Source organism: Sminthopsis crassicaudata, chromosome 3 (assembly GCF_048593235.1).
Source record: "Sminthopsis crassicaudata isolate SCR6 chromosome 3, ASM4859323v1, whole genome shotgun sequence".
NCBI classification, from domain to species: domain Eukaryota; kingdom Metazoa; phylum Chordata; class Mammalia; order Dasyuromorphia; family Dasyuridae; genus Sminthopsis; species Sminthopsis crassicaudata.
Window position 1 is genome coordinate 535,371,772 of NC_133619.1, and position 14,883 is coordinate 535,386,654.

The window sequence follows — 14,883 nt, forward strand, 5'->3', positions numbered from 1 at the left end:
TAAATTCTAGACCTAGTCCACAATTACTCTATTCTGTAGTTGTACAGATATCTGAACAACCTAATTAATTCAGGTAAACAAGTTGTCAAGCCAGTGAAAGATTGGGTTGTGTGACCTCCATTCATTTACTTTGGGCTGGCTCTGGCAGCATTTGACACAAGACTAGAAGGGATGATTCCAGAATGTGGAGATAGATGCTTTGCATTCCTCTTCAGACTCAGGATATTTCATCCTCTCAATTCATTTCTAAGCAACCAAAGCCAAGACCACTGTAGCATCCCTTTTATCTTCACCCCCGTCTTTGTCACATTCCCTTTCACAATATATCTTCTAAGCTGAATGTTCTCCCTCACTCTAACTCATTCATTCTCTTTTATGTTTTCCAGGGTCTTCCCAGGAAGTGTATGGTTGTCAGGGAGGATTAGAGAGCCAGAATCTCCTGGGAGAAGGGAGACTGGTAGCTGCAGCAGTACTCATCCAGCATCCTGAATCTATGTCTTCAGGAGCACTAAAGAAACAAAACACACTCTCTGGAGGGCCTTTAGTTTTAAGTTTAATTTAGATCCACAATTATTGAGTCTATGAAAAAATGTGACTGACTGGCCATCAAGTTGTTACTGAGTCAAAAGGGAAGGGAAAAAAAAAAGAGGAAAAGAAAGGGAGGGTAGGGAAAGGAAATGATGTGAAAGAGAAGGAAGGGAAGACTAAAGAGAAGAGGAGGAAAGAAGAGGGAAAGAAAAGAGAAAGAAGAGAGGAAAGAAAAGAGAAGAGAAAAAAGAAAAGAGAAAGAAAGGGGCTTCAATACAGTAAACAAGTAGCAGAGAATTAAAAGGAATCAAAATCCCAGTTGAAAGGAAAAGTATTAAATCCTATACACTGAGAACCTCCCTCAGGAATAACAATACAAATCCTGAAATTTCCAGAATGACAGACCAGCCAACGTGGTAGAGTAGGAAGGAAGAAGCAATAAGGTCCAGCTCTCCTTCTCTTTTCCTCTACAGCTACTCTACAAAATTCAGAAAATGCTTAAGTTAAGTCTTATACTTTAAGATAAAATCATGAGTCGTTTTTTCAAACCAGTTCAGCATAAAGAAACACAGAAGTCTTCAAATGGTAGGGACTGGTTCTAGCCAGAAGGGTTCTAGTAGAACCTTCCAGCCTAGGGACCAAACAGAGGCCTGTGGATGTGCACTAGAGCAAGAGGTACTAACTAGACTCTCCTTAAGAGCTGGACTTCCACAGAAGGAATGGATACTGTGTAGACAAGAGTAGCAGATATTAACTATAGCTTTGTTGTTTAAACTACAGATAGGCTAAAAATCTAGTGTAAAACTTTTTGGGTTTTTTTAAACATCAGTTGTTTCTTTTTTGTTGTTGTTGTTTTTTTTTTTTTCCTGAGGCAATTGGGGTTAAGTCACTTGCCCAAGTCACATAGCTAGAAGATTTGAATTTGGGTCTTCCTGACTTCAGGGCCAGCATTCTATACACTGCGCCACCTAGCTGCTGCAAAATCAGTTTCTTTATCCGCTTTTTCTTATGATGAATTTCCCCCATCATTTATTTGCTATTTTTGCCCTATTAATTTGTTACATTGTTTAAAAATATTCTTAGGTGACAGAGGGGATTTAGGTTCCAACATACCTCTTGGCTAGCTTGCTGGAAGTGTATACATTATTTGATTTGATTCTAGCAACCACCAATTGAAGTGTATAGACAATCTAATATTTCCATTTTATAGATGATAAAATGGAAGATCAGTTAGGTCATATATTTAAGATCACTTAGCTAATAATTAAGACAGAACTTGAACTTCTCCTTTGATTCTTAGATCAGAATTCTTTGTATAAATGCAACTATATTATTGTTTTACCTTGAAATAGACAATTCTCTAGCATACATTGGTGATTATGTTGATTCTAATCTTGATTTATTTAAGCATTGTTTGCATTTCTCTTATACTAGATTAAGAATCTCTCTGCTTGCCCCTAATTATTTTCTTCATCATTTCTTCCTATTTTTCCTCCACACTAATCCTTTGTCTTCTTGTTTCAAATATGCTTCATTTGCTAAAAATGTTTATCAACCAAGGAGAACTGAATTCTTTCATAGGTATAATTGGTTGAGAGGGGACATCTGGAAATAGCTCTGCAACCATACTGAACTCTCCATTGGTTCAACTATTCTTTGTCAGCTATAGCATTCTGAACAGACATGCTTTAAGTCTCTCTTGGTTTTGCTGATTGCTAGAGAGATTTCAGACCATATGTTACCTGATGAAATATATCAGGACAGCTCTTCCTATGATTCATTTACCTCTAAATTCTAATGCTAATGATCATGAATGATCAATTCTAGCTTAATTTAGAGATATTTACAGCTAAGTGTTTATTATAAGATTATTTATATATTGAATTTCAAAATTTTTGAAAAATAAATGAAAAATCTCATTTTTATTAAACTATAATATAATTTTTGAAGAATATATAGCAATTAATTTAAAATTCTTTTCTTTTTTAAAAACTATTTTCAGTCCCATAAAAGAAAATATTAAACATTTAACAAATAGGAACATCTAACAGTAACTATACCACTGTTTTCAATCCTTTTCATTTTAACATTAACTGCATTGTTACTTTTGCACAAGGTACAGCATGCTATAGCTTCCTATTAAAATGAAAAGCCCATTAAGATAAAAAATACTGTAAAATATGTACTAATATTTAAAATTAACATTCCCAAACTAGACAAGTCATATTTTTAAAAGCTTAAATATTTAATGTTGATCATTGTGAAGATGGTATTTATTACAAGTTCATGCTATTGATTTTTTAAAAATAAAGCCGCTCCACACTGAATCCACTGGTCTTGATTGCCCCCACATGGTACATCGATATTTGTCACCACACGATCCCTCTCTGAACTGGAATAGACTGGCAAGGAGATGCACTCATCAGAAGAATATGGCCCATATGCATCCTGTAAGAAAACATTCATTTTATTGATAAAATATATCAATTTTAGGTTTACCATTCTGAAATAAAGCATTAACCATGATATGAACAAATAACCCTCAACTCATAGATTTTCATTTGCTATTAAGCTATAAAGAAATATGAATGAGCTACAAGGGGACTTAAGTCTCTTAATACACAGAATGAGTCAGTTTTTCTCTTTTTGGCCAATTGGTTAAAGAAGGCTTGCCATCAAAACAGTTTAAAAAGGAATAAATACCTCCAAATAAACTCAGTTATGATATGATGATTTCTGCAATAGAAACTGACAGCACATATTCTCCCATAGAAAATAAAGCTGGGGGAATCTACTAATTAGTATACGGCAATTGCACATTTATATTGTATATATATCTCTAAGTCTTTTTGTAGCATATTCAATAATAATCTTGAGATACTATGGTTCAAATTAATCACTAAATTACCAAAACATTATTATGGACAGTTTATGTAAAAAATCATTTTTAGTGTAAATTATTATAAATGTCTCATTTAAGAAATAATTTAACAATAAAATAAATTAGTCATTAGATAACTTTTAGCATCACCATTGCTCACCCACCATTTGCCTGCAATAAGTGATAAAGATCTAGATTGGGCCTGGGATTTCATTGATATATAATAATATTTAAGAAGAATTTCTAAATTGCAGAAAGTAATCCTAATGGTTAGATTTTAATACACTGTGGTCAAAATACATTTCAGGAAAAGCAGGCCTTTTTTACTCTGCTGAAACTGAATGAAAAAGGTGGCTGGCAGCTGAATATCGGTAAGGCTGGGCTTTCCACAAAGCTGTGGGTATTACACAGAGTGGAATGTGCTGCTCTGGGATTTAATAGGTTTTAGAGGTTTTTGAACACAGGCTTAACAATCTCTTCTTGGGAATTAGAAATTTCACTTTTATCTTTGCTTGGATTTTTTCACTCAGTCATTCAAGAAACATATATATTATATTACTATGTTATGTATCCCCCAGAAGATACAAGGAAGTGTGAACCTCATTAAGGAGGAAATAGTCACTGAGGATTTTTTGGGCAGAACAGTAACAAACTTTGATATATAGTGGTATACTAGAAGAATAAGAACAAAGTCAGAGAAATGACTTAAGGGTAGGGAACGGCTGTAATAATTCATAAAGATGATACTAAGGATTGATACCACATAACCAGTAGAAATAGAGTAGATGTGGATGAGAGAGACAACTATTTGGCATTTGGCAATTGTCTATGAGACTTGCGTGAACTTTGTTGTCGCAGGTTTAGGTTTATAGGGCTAAAGCCCCAAAACCTCTATTTTTAAAAACTTTTGCTTGACGAGAATTTCTTCTCTAACTTATACCCATCTCTAATCCCTTTCAGACAACTTGCTGGAAAAAGTCACCACTCAGTCACTGTCTCACTCCACAGCCTCTCACAATCTTACTTAAAAATTCTATCATTCTAATTGCTTTCCAACAAGTTGGGTCCCAATAACCTCCCCCCCCCCCAAGTTACAAAATCTCAAATGTAAGAACCTTTCTCTCTATCTTATTTCCTAAATTACTTGTTCTCCCTGCTGACTTTGACCCAGTAAAACATATGGAAGGCAGAGATGATAATTCTGGTTAAAATTCTAAGCATGGGGGCATCCAATGAAAACACACTGAGTTGGGAAGATAGAGTATATTGTGCAGGGAATGGTAAAGAAACCAGTATCACTGGACCAGAAAGTATTAGAAGATGGGAATAAGGTGGAAGAAAACAGAAAAGATAAAAGGGAGACTAATTATGGAGACAAAAAGAAGCTGAAATTTTATGTAGATCATAGAAAAGTTAGCTGTGAGATGAATTTCCATTCACTTAATGTTTTTGTTATGAGAAATGCAAAATGAATAGCCATTAAGTCTTTATTTTATATTGACAGCACAAAATTCATAGCATTAAATACAAAAAATCCTAGGTAAAAATTTTATACTTACCCACTAATTTTTTAAATTATTGTCAATCAGTTCTTTACTGCTTATTCTTTACTCATTTGTTCTAAAAAGAAAAACCTTCATGCCTTCTTTCATATTACTTTTGGAGTTAAAAGGCTTTTACAGATCTACCCAATGGTGTTTTAATTTAATCAAACTGCAGACTCTACCTAATCTTTTTTTTTTTTTTTTTTTTTAATCATAGATAAAAGTCTTATCTATGATTGCTTTTTTGACTAATCCTAAGAAAATGTCTTAAGTAGTCTTTTCCTCTGGGTCAGCTCATGGCTTTCATTCTCTTCCCCATTTAGAAACAAAAAGAAAGCTACAACTGTTTACATTTGTCGAGATCCATTTTTAACTAAACAGTTTTCCTTCATCTAAGCTGCTCTTGCCCTGACTCCTATCTAAAACATGAGGTTTGCTGAACATTCTCCCAAACATTTCTGATGTTGTCCACATTTGCTTCCAGTTTTTTTTTTTCTTTAGATAAAGAATACCATCAATTTTAAATTAGACTTTCAATCCCCTAAATGTCAAATATCAGGATTTATTATTCTTAATATCACCTAATATCTGAAGAAACTGGAAGCAGCACTCTACTTAGCTACTAATCATGGAAACTTATTTTCTGTACTTCAGTGAACAAATTATGTTTATACAGAATTTGATGTTCTACAAGATAATTTATATTTTTTCATTTTATTTAATGTTTTCATGAATTTTGATTATGCATAATATTCCCTACATTAATTGGCAAATTTTAATATACATTGTAAAAGATACTGTGATATATAGTTATAATAAAGTAGTTGGAAAAATCTAACACTTAACGAAGAACTGTTAATAAATATAGCTAGGTGGCACAGTGGAAAGGGCATGGAGCTTAAGAATCACAAAAACTTGAATTTTAATCCTGCCTCAGTCATTTATGAGTTAAATAACCCAATGCCTCAGTTTGTACACTGTACAAATCCTCAATATGTGCAATCTGTATACTTATCTCAGAGGGTTTTTGTGGGGAATCAAATAAAGTAAGATATAGGTAAAATGTGCTGTAAATTTTAAAATGTTAGCTATAATTAAGGGTATAATTAGAAAACAATCCTTAATATTGCACTTCAACTTAAAGTGGTTAATTTAAACATATCCTACATCTATATAACAGCTTACAATGGTAGAAATCACACTAGACTCAATCAAATCCTGGCTTTATGATTTAGAACCACAAGATTATAGATTTAGAGCTGAAAGTAGATTTAGAGATCTGCCTCTAACTCTTTCATTTTTAGAAGAGAAACAGAGGTCAGACATGTTAAGTGGATTATCTAAAGTCATATAGGTAATAAATATGAGAAAGCTCCTTAATCTCTGTGAGGCTCAATTCTTTCTTATGTAAAATGGGCTCTGAATTCCATTCTTCTATTATCCTACAGTATGGCATTAATAAGGTCAATCAATTAACAAATATTTATTAAGCTCTTGTTATGAGAAAGGAATTGTGTTAAGTTCTGGGGATTCAATAGACAAAATGAAATCATCCTTGCTCTAAGAAATCTAAAAGTGAATAGAGGGAGGACATACAAATAAATGTATACATACATACTCACACATATGGGATAGGTATGTACACACATCATATGTGCACATGCATGTAACACATGCACACACAGCCTTTGAAGGGAAGAAGAGCAGTGAACTGGGCCCCCCACCTGAATAGAATGTCTGTTCATGATTCTCTAGTCTCCAGCCTGTTCTCCAGTCCCCTCTGGGACTGTGAGTGGTGCCTTCCACTCACTGGACATGTTCACATTTGGACCTATTCTATATATCCCAGTGATTCGGAAGCCCTAGAAGTCATCATCCAAATACTATCACCCCATTATCTATAGTAATTCCTTATTCCCATCCCCCTCAACCCTCCCAGCCCTCCAACTGAATCCTTTGAAATGGCTGTTCTGTAGGCAACAAACTTTGCTTCATCCTAAATCTTTCCTCTCCCACTCCTTCCAGCTTCTACCTATCCCTGAAGCCTTGTTCTCCTGCACCCCTCGAATGATATACGTCTCCTGGCTAGCTTTTCCAATGGCGGCTGCATCTTCCTTCATTCCCCTCAGCTGACTGTTCTAGGTAGAGGAGTTAGAACTCAGTAACCTTTCTTCCTTTGAGGTTTACTAGACATATCTACCACCCAATCAAAATTCTGGCCTCTATTATCTACAGACCTCCAGGTAAGAACCTTCTCTTAGAAGTTACAGGAAAAAAAGCTATTTACCATGAACTCCCTCTTCTTTCTCTTCCTTATCTTATGTAACACAAATGCTTTCTACCACTATCTCCTCCACCCCTATTTCACACTAGATCAATATTGCTTAGGAAATCTAACTCCCCCTTCTAAATAAGAAATCTCATTCCATCTGTCCCCTCTTTTATCCTAATCTCTCTTTTATCCTTTATTATCTTTATTATCTATCTATCTATGTATCTATCTATCTATCTATCTATCTATCTATCTATCTATCTATCTGTCTATCTATCCTGGCTCTACTACATAAAATTCAATTTTTCCATCCATTCCCAGTATCATTATATCTTTTTCTACCATTTGTGGTTCAGCTGCTTGAAAAGGCCTTCTACAACATTTGTCTCCACTTTCTCTCCTTTTAATTTCTTCTTAATCATTTAATAATCTGGCTTTTGATCTCATTAATCTACTGAAACTACTCTTTCTAATATTACTAATGAACACAATGACCAGTGATCTTTTCTATGTCATCATTCTTAACTTCTCTGTAGCTTGTGACACTATTGATCACTCTCCTTCCTGATACTTTATTCTAATTTTTCAAGACACATCTCTCTCCTAATTCTCCTCCTACTTATTAGACTATTCTTCTGTCTTCTTTGCTCAATCTTCATTCAGATCACTCTTTAACTGTGTCTCACATGGCTCATAATTTGTCTTCTCCATTACTTCACTTGGTGAACTTATTAGCTCCATGAATCAATTATCTTGTCTATACCAATGATTCTCAAATCTGCCAATCTTGCCATAAATTCTCTGGTTTTAAATCTTCAACTGTCTCTCAGATATTTTGACCTATTTATTGAGTAGACATCTTAAATTCAACATGTCTAAAACTGAACTCATTAACTTTCCCCTTAAACATTCCTCCTCTCTAAAATTTGTTGTTATTCTAACGAACATCACTAGCCTCCCAGTCCATCAGGCTCATCACTCAGGAATCATCCTGTATTCCTCACTCTTTCCCCCTCATTCCCCATATCTAATCTCTTGGCACATAGAAGGACCAGAGTAAATGTTTATTGACTGACATATAGAATTTAAGTCCGTGTTTATGAAAATAGAGGCATATTTACATATGCATGTATATGCACATGCATGATATATGTTTAAAATATACACATGTCATAATACATATGTGTGCATTAAAAATAAATATGAGTAATGAAATATGTAAGGAGGGAGGCCCTAGAACTTGGTAGATCAGATAATGTTCATGTAGAATGTGATGCATGAGATGTATCTTGAAGGAAAATAAGGAAGGAATGTCCATAAAGAAGAATAATTTGTAATTGGACAGAAAATATAGATAGGGATTAAGTTGTGAAAGGCATTGAAAATCAAATAAAAAGTGGTTCAGTAGATAGAGCACCAGCTCTGAAGTCAGGAGGACCTGGGTTCAAATCTGGCTTCAAATCCTTAATACTTTTTAGCTGTGTGATCCTGGGCAAGTCACTTAAGCCTAAATGCCTCAGGGGGAAAAAATCAAATAGAGGACTTTATATTTTATCATAGAGGCCTTGGACAATAGGTGAGTAACAACTAAATTTACACTTAAATTATTTTTTTCTGGCTATGTGAAGGATGGAATGGAATGGAGAGAGAGATGAGATCAAGACATAAAATGAAAGGCAGTTAGAATTTGAGGCAAAAGATATGGAGGTTTGTTCTAGGGAAGTGGCTGTGTGAGTAATGAGAAGACATCAGATTTAAGATGTTATGAATACAGAAAAAATGGGATTTGGTAATTGAAGAATATGTAGAATTAGGCAGAGTGAGGAATCAAGAATGTCATCAAGATTATAAATCTGAGAGACTAGAATAATCATGGTGCCCTCAACAGAAATAGAAAAATTCAACTGAAAGGATAAAATCTGTTTAATAGGTATTTTAAAAGTCTGAATCAAGGTTACAAAAATAGAAAAGAAAAAGTGGACACTATCACTTATAATGTTCTTGTTTGATTTTCTGGAGGTCTTGGAGCAGCCTTCTTTTCAGCAGATTAATCACCACAAGAACAGCCAGATGTTAAAGTCCAAAAGTTTTTATTGTCTCCTTGGCCTGGGGCTCAGCTAGCTTTCTCGTGGCATTTGGAGGGGACTTGGTTTCAGTGGAGAAAATGCAGGAGGCCAGGCCAGCCACCACAAGGCTGATGAAGATGGAAATGAATCTCTCTCCTTGGCTCTGAGAGCTTGAGCTTCTGCCTCCAGTCCTCTTATGTTCTCTGCTCTGAGTCTGAGTCCAAGGGCTTTTGCTTCAACCTCCAACCACCACAAAGGTAGATGACGGAATGAATCTGTCTCTGCCTCCTTTGGCTGAGTTTGTCTCAGTTTATATGCTCTACACTGAGTATAAATCAATCATAATATCACTAAGAAACCATCATTTGTTATAAATTAAATCAATCATACTGAACCATGCTAAACTAGATAACCATTGTCTCATCAATTCCAATGGCTTAACATCTTGTAAGAATGTTATAAGAATCTTGTTTCAGAGTAGTTCTGAATACCAACCACTATAAGAAAAAATAATTCAAAGCAATCATTCTACTGAATTAGGTAAGTTAAGTAGTGATATCTTCTTGAGAATATATTATTATTGAGAATATATATATATTGAGAATATATATATTATAATGAGGAACAAGAATACCCTTAAAGCCTTGATATCTAGGAAATAGTGATCACTTATCTTATCATTAAAAATGAATTTTGTTCCTGAAAGGACAGAATATAGTTGATAGAGACCAGAATCTAAGATAAGTGGATAGCATACTTAGTGTTTAGCTTGTGGGCAGCTAGATGGTATAGGAGATACAGAGCTGGGCCTGGATTCAGGAAGATCTCAGTTAAAATCTGACCTCAAAAACTAATGGTCAAGTCACTTAACCTATTGTCTGCCTTAGTTTCCTCACTTAGAACAAAGTAAATAATTCCACCTACCTTCTAAGGGCTATTGAGAGGATCAAATGAGATTAAAAATTATAAAGTGCTTGGCAAGTGCCTAGTATAGAGTAGGCACTATATAAATGTAACCTGATATTCTTCTTGTTGTTGTTAGTGTTTTTTGATGAGTTCATATCACCAGGCTTAAATGACTTTACATCTTAAAGTAATAAAGTACTCTTCATCTTAAGATATTGGAAAAATTTACAAATGTGATTACTGATCATTGAAAGATCCTTGAGAAAGAAAAAGTACTGCAGGATTACAGAGGGCAAATATTTACAAAGGAAAGAAACTGAAGTCTGCAAGCACAAAGTCAGCATGCTTGACAGGGAAAGTTTTGGAACATAATATTAACAGGTAATGTGTGAGCATGCAGGAAAGAGAATGACAATTATAAAGTCAGCAAGAAAGCACATGTTGGAAATAACAGTGACTGTGGAATGAAAAGAATGTCAAACTCTACATTTGACATTTATTACCTATATGATCATGGGAAAGGTTCTCCTGTCTCATTTTCTTCATCAATAATATGAAAGGATGGAACTAGATGATTTTGAGTTCACTTCTAATGTAGAGGGCCAGAACTCTGGAGAAGTATACTTGAAACAAGGTGTTAACTCAGTGGAATTTATGAGCTAATGGTTCTCTAGTTCATATATGTCTAGTATGATATAATGATATAATCACTCTAGTTTGAGATAATGATTGGCTTATACTCAGTATATTGTAATAATGTAATTGTAATAGGGGATTTAAGGGCTGAGAGAACTGGAGACAAAGGGAGACTCAGACTGAAACTGGTTGAGACTGGCATACTGTCAGACTGCTGGAGGAGACTGGGTCAGACTGAGACTGCTCAGACTATGACAGACACAGACTGAAGGAGACAATAAAGACTCTGGACTCTATTCTTGTCCATTTTCTTGGTGTCTATTCTGGAGAGACCAAGGCCCTTCCAGAGGACCTCCAAAAAGCTAGCCTGAACACTACATTCTAGCTTTCAATCTATGATCCCAGAATCTTAGATTATTCCAGACTAACCTCATATCTTTCTTTGACAGTATTCCTAAAATGATGAATCAAAAAAAATATTGTAAATTTACCTAGATTTTAGTAAGACAAAGTCTCTAATGCTAATCTATTATGGACAGTCTGGAGAGAAGAATGGCAATCAATAAAAGAATCATATAAATTTGACTGGACTCACAAAGCAGTCATTAATTGTTTGATATCATCTGGAAAGGCTCTAATGGATTAAGCCAAGATCTTTAACATTTTTTAATAGTGACTTAAAAACATAAGTGACATGCTCATTTCAATTTCAGCTAACATAAAGCTAGAGAAGACAACCAACATATTAGATGATATAATAACCACTGAAATAGGACTTGACAGGCTAAAGTTTGGGGCTATAAATAAATGAAACATCATACACGTGGGATCAAAAAAACCAATTGTATGAATACACAATTGAAGAAGCATAATGCAACAGTTTATGGATATACTTCACCCTGCTAAGACTAAATTTTGAGTGTTGTGTTCAGTTCCAAGCACCAAATTTTGGAAAAGACAAGGATAAGTTAACAAGTATCCAAAATAAAGTGACCATGATGGCAAAAGGCCCTGAAATCCTGTGATAATGATATTTACTGGGGATCCTTGGAATGGAAAAGGCGAAACTTAGGAAAAAATGTCTTCACTATCTTTAGCCCTTTGAATAATTATCATGTAATGAGATATTAGATTTGTTTTGCTTAAAACAAAGAAAAAAGTATAAGAAATATGAGTTTCTGAGCGACAGATATACCAATGATGTATAGAAATAATTCCCAATTATTAAAGCTACCCAAATGGGAATAGCTAGGTGACACAGTGGATAGAGCACAGGACCTGGAAGACTTGAATTCAAATCCAAGCTCAGACACTTGCTATAACAACTCCAGTATCTTTGTCAAGAAAATCCCAAGTGGATTCATGAAGTGTTAGGATTTTTACAAGGTGCTAAGTCAGTGGAATCAATAGAGACAATAATTATCTAATTTAGCATGGTTCAGTATGATTGATCTGATTCTACAAGGAGAAGTTATGGGCCAGAATTTGAAACAAGGTACTAAGTGGAACTGAGGAGACAGTGATTTAATCCTACAACAAATATTGGTTTCCTAGTGATATAATGATTGATTTATACTCAGTGTACACCAAATAAGCAAGAAGCTCTCAGGGCCACACACACAAGACCACTAGAAGCTCTTGGAGGAGGAGACACCTTTGTGCTGGCTGGAGATTGAAGTACAAACCGTTGGATTTGGAGACATTCAGAGGGAACTAGAGGCTGAAGGTGGCAGAGGCAAAGGACTAGCGGCAGGAGTTCTTGGAACACATCTAAGAAAGCTAACCAGGCCCAAGGAAGGAAACAAGACTTTGAAGGAGACAATAAAGGATTTGGACTCTAATCCCTGGCTGCACTTGTGATTACTGAACTGAAACTAAAGTTGCCTTCAGAAGCCCCCCAAGAAACCTGCTCCCAGAGAACATTACACTTTAGAGAAGAATATTACAATGAAAAATCAAACTAAAATAACTGAACTTCAGGTATCCAAAAGTAAAGTGACCTGATAAGATCCTAAATTGTAGAGATGATGGCTATCTAAATTTTTCTCATCTGGAAGATGAGAAATACATAATAAAGTCACAAGTTCAGTTTCTATTCCTATCCTATAATATTATTACCTAAACTATACCTTACTTTGCTTGTTTCTTGTCAATTTTGAGTTTTGTGTCTATTTGAGATGATAAAATATCTGTCTTGCTTAATAGACAAGCCACACATCAATCTTTGGAAAGTATATACTTTTTCAACTACTTGATATTTCCTCTATGGACAGTTAGGCTGAATTGTTTTGAGAGATTAGAAATTTCATTGAAAAGGCCAAAATTTTAAATCACTGAAGGAAAGTAATTTTAATATGTAAATCTAGGAATCCAGAGTAGTGCAGTGGAAGGAGAACCGGATCATTAGTCAGAGCATTGTGGTCCAAATCCTGGTTTTGTTATTCAATTAAATTCAGCAAAAATTAGTAAAGTGCTACTCTGTACAAGGCACTGCTAAGTAAAGACATAAAGGACATACATAGTCCCTGTCTTCTAAGAATGCACATTTTATGAGTGAGGGGAATAGATTTCTTGTAGGAGACAGTACCTGACTTTTATCTTTAGAAGAAATAAGAATTACAAGTGGCAGGGTTAGGGAGATGAGAAGAAATCCAATGAATGGAGAACAAATATTAGGATAGTTTGACCTAGAAAGGACTAAAAAGTGGAGAGATTTGAATCAGGGAGACCAATTAAAAGGCTATTACAATAGCCCAGACTAGAAATGATAGATTTTGCCTGAACTAGAATGATGGAGATATATATATATATATATATATATATATATATGTATATCCATCTGAAAAAGGCAAAAAAAAAACACACTTGAGAGGTGTTACAGAGGAAGAATTACTAAGACAAAAATTGTTAAGAGTTATGGGAACAATGAAGAGAAGCAATGAGGGTGACTCTTAAGTTGTTAACTTTGGTGTACTTGAAGGAATGAATTGCCCTCAATATAAATAAGGAAGTTTGGAGGAGGCATTATTTGGGGGAAAATAATGAGTTTTGTTTATAAGGCTGAATTTGAAAAGCTTATAGGAAATCTAAGAGATACTCAATTTGGTGATGTAGGACTTTTAAAGTTTAACAGAGAAGAGGGCTGGTAATGGGGATTTGAAAGTCATCTCTATAGAGATATTTGAACCCATGGAAGTTGATAAGATCAATAATAACGAATAGAAAAAAGAGTCTATAGATGCTTAGATCCTTAGGTGTTCATACTTGTAAATAAGAGAAAAAACCAAGAAATTAAAGACATGGAAGCCAAGGTAGGGCAGATTACCTGAGAAAAAGGGGAATGATCAATAATGTTGAAAGTTACAATAAAGATCAGGAAAGAGAAATTTGAGAAGAAATCACTGGATTTAGCAGCTAAGAGAGCAAGGTGAGCTTGAAAAGGTAGTTTTAGCTGAGTAGGGTTGGATCACAGATTATAAGTATAAGGAAGATGATTTCAATTTTGGACATAATAAATTGGAACTATCTATGGGACACAAAGGTAGAAATGCTTAATGAATAACAGAGAAAGATGCACTTAACTTCAGGACCTCGGACTGGATCAGTAAATCATCTATGTAGAGATGATAAGTAAAAAGATCACTGTTAAGGGACAGGTCAATTTTCCCAGAGCCTCCAAAGCTGTGGATCATAACATCTAAAAGAGTTGCAGGGCAGCCTTTACTGACACAGGTGTTGCTTGAGGACTGGGAATGAAATAAATTGGAGGCAGAGGGAAGAGGAGAGAGGTCAGACAATGCAATGGCCCCTCAGTCAGAGAGGTCAGAGAACGGCAACAACTGCTTCTCATTATCCTTGTATCATCCTCTCACAAGAGAAGATACATTTTGCAAGTCTGGGTTGGATCTCCAGCAACCATTGTCAGGCAGCTCCCATGTATTCCAACAGGTTACTTAGTAAGAAGAGAAATCAGAGAAAACAAATGAGATTTAAAGGGATACTGAGGTCAGTTAGGTAAGAGGGGAATAAAGAGAGAATAGGGTAAAAACA

General features: G+C 34.9%; 1 protein-coding gene across 3 annotated transcripts in view; it reads right to left on the minus strand.

Moving 5' to 3' along the window:
- Positions 1-2,431: 2,431 nt before the first annotated feature.
- DYNC2H1 (dynein cytoplasmic 2 heavy chain 1) overlaps positions 2,432-14,883 on the minus strand; it is a 394,253-nt gene continuing 381,801 nt past the window's right edge. For all 3 annotated transcript variants that reach the window (XM_074304391.1, XM_074304390.1, XM_074304389.1), the window contains one exon: positions 2,432-2,976. In XM_074304391.1, the coding sequence (XP_074160492.1) occupies positions 2,818-2,976 (159 nt within the window). In that variant the 3' untranslated portion in view covers positions 2,432-2,817. The remainder of the gene's footprint in view (positions 2,977-14,883) is intronic.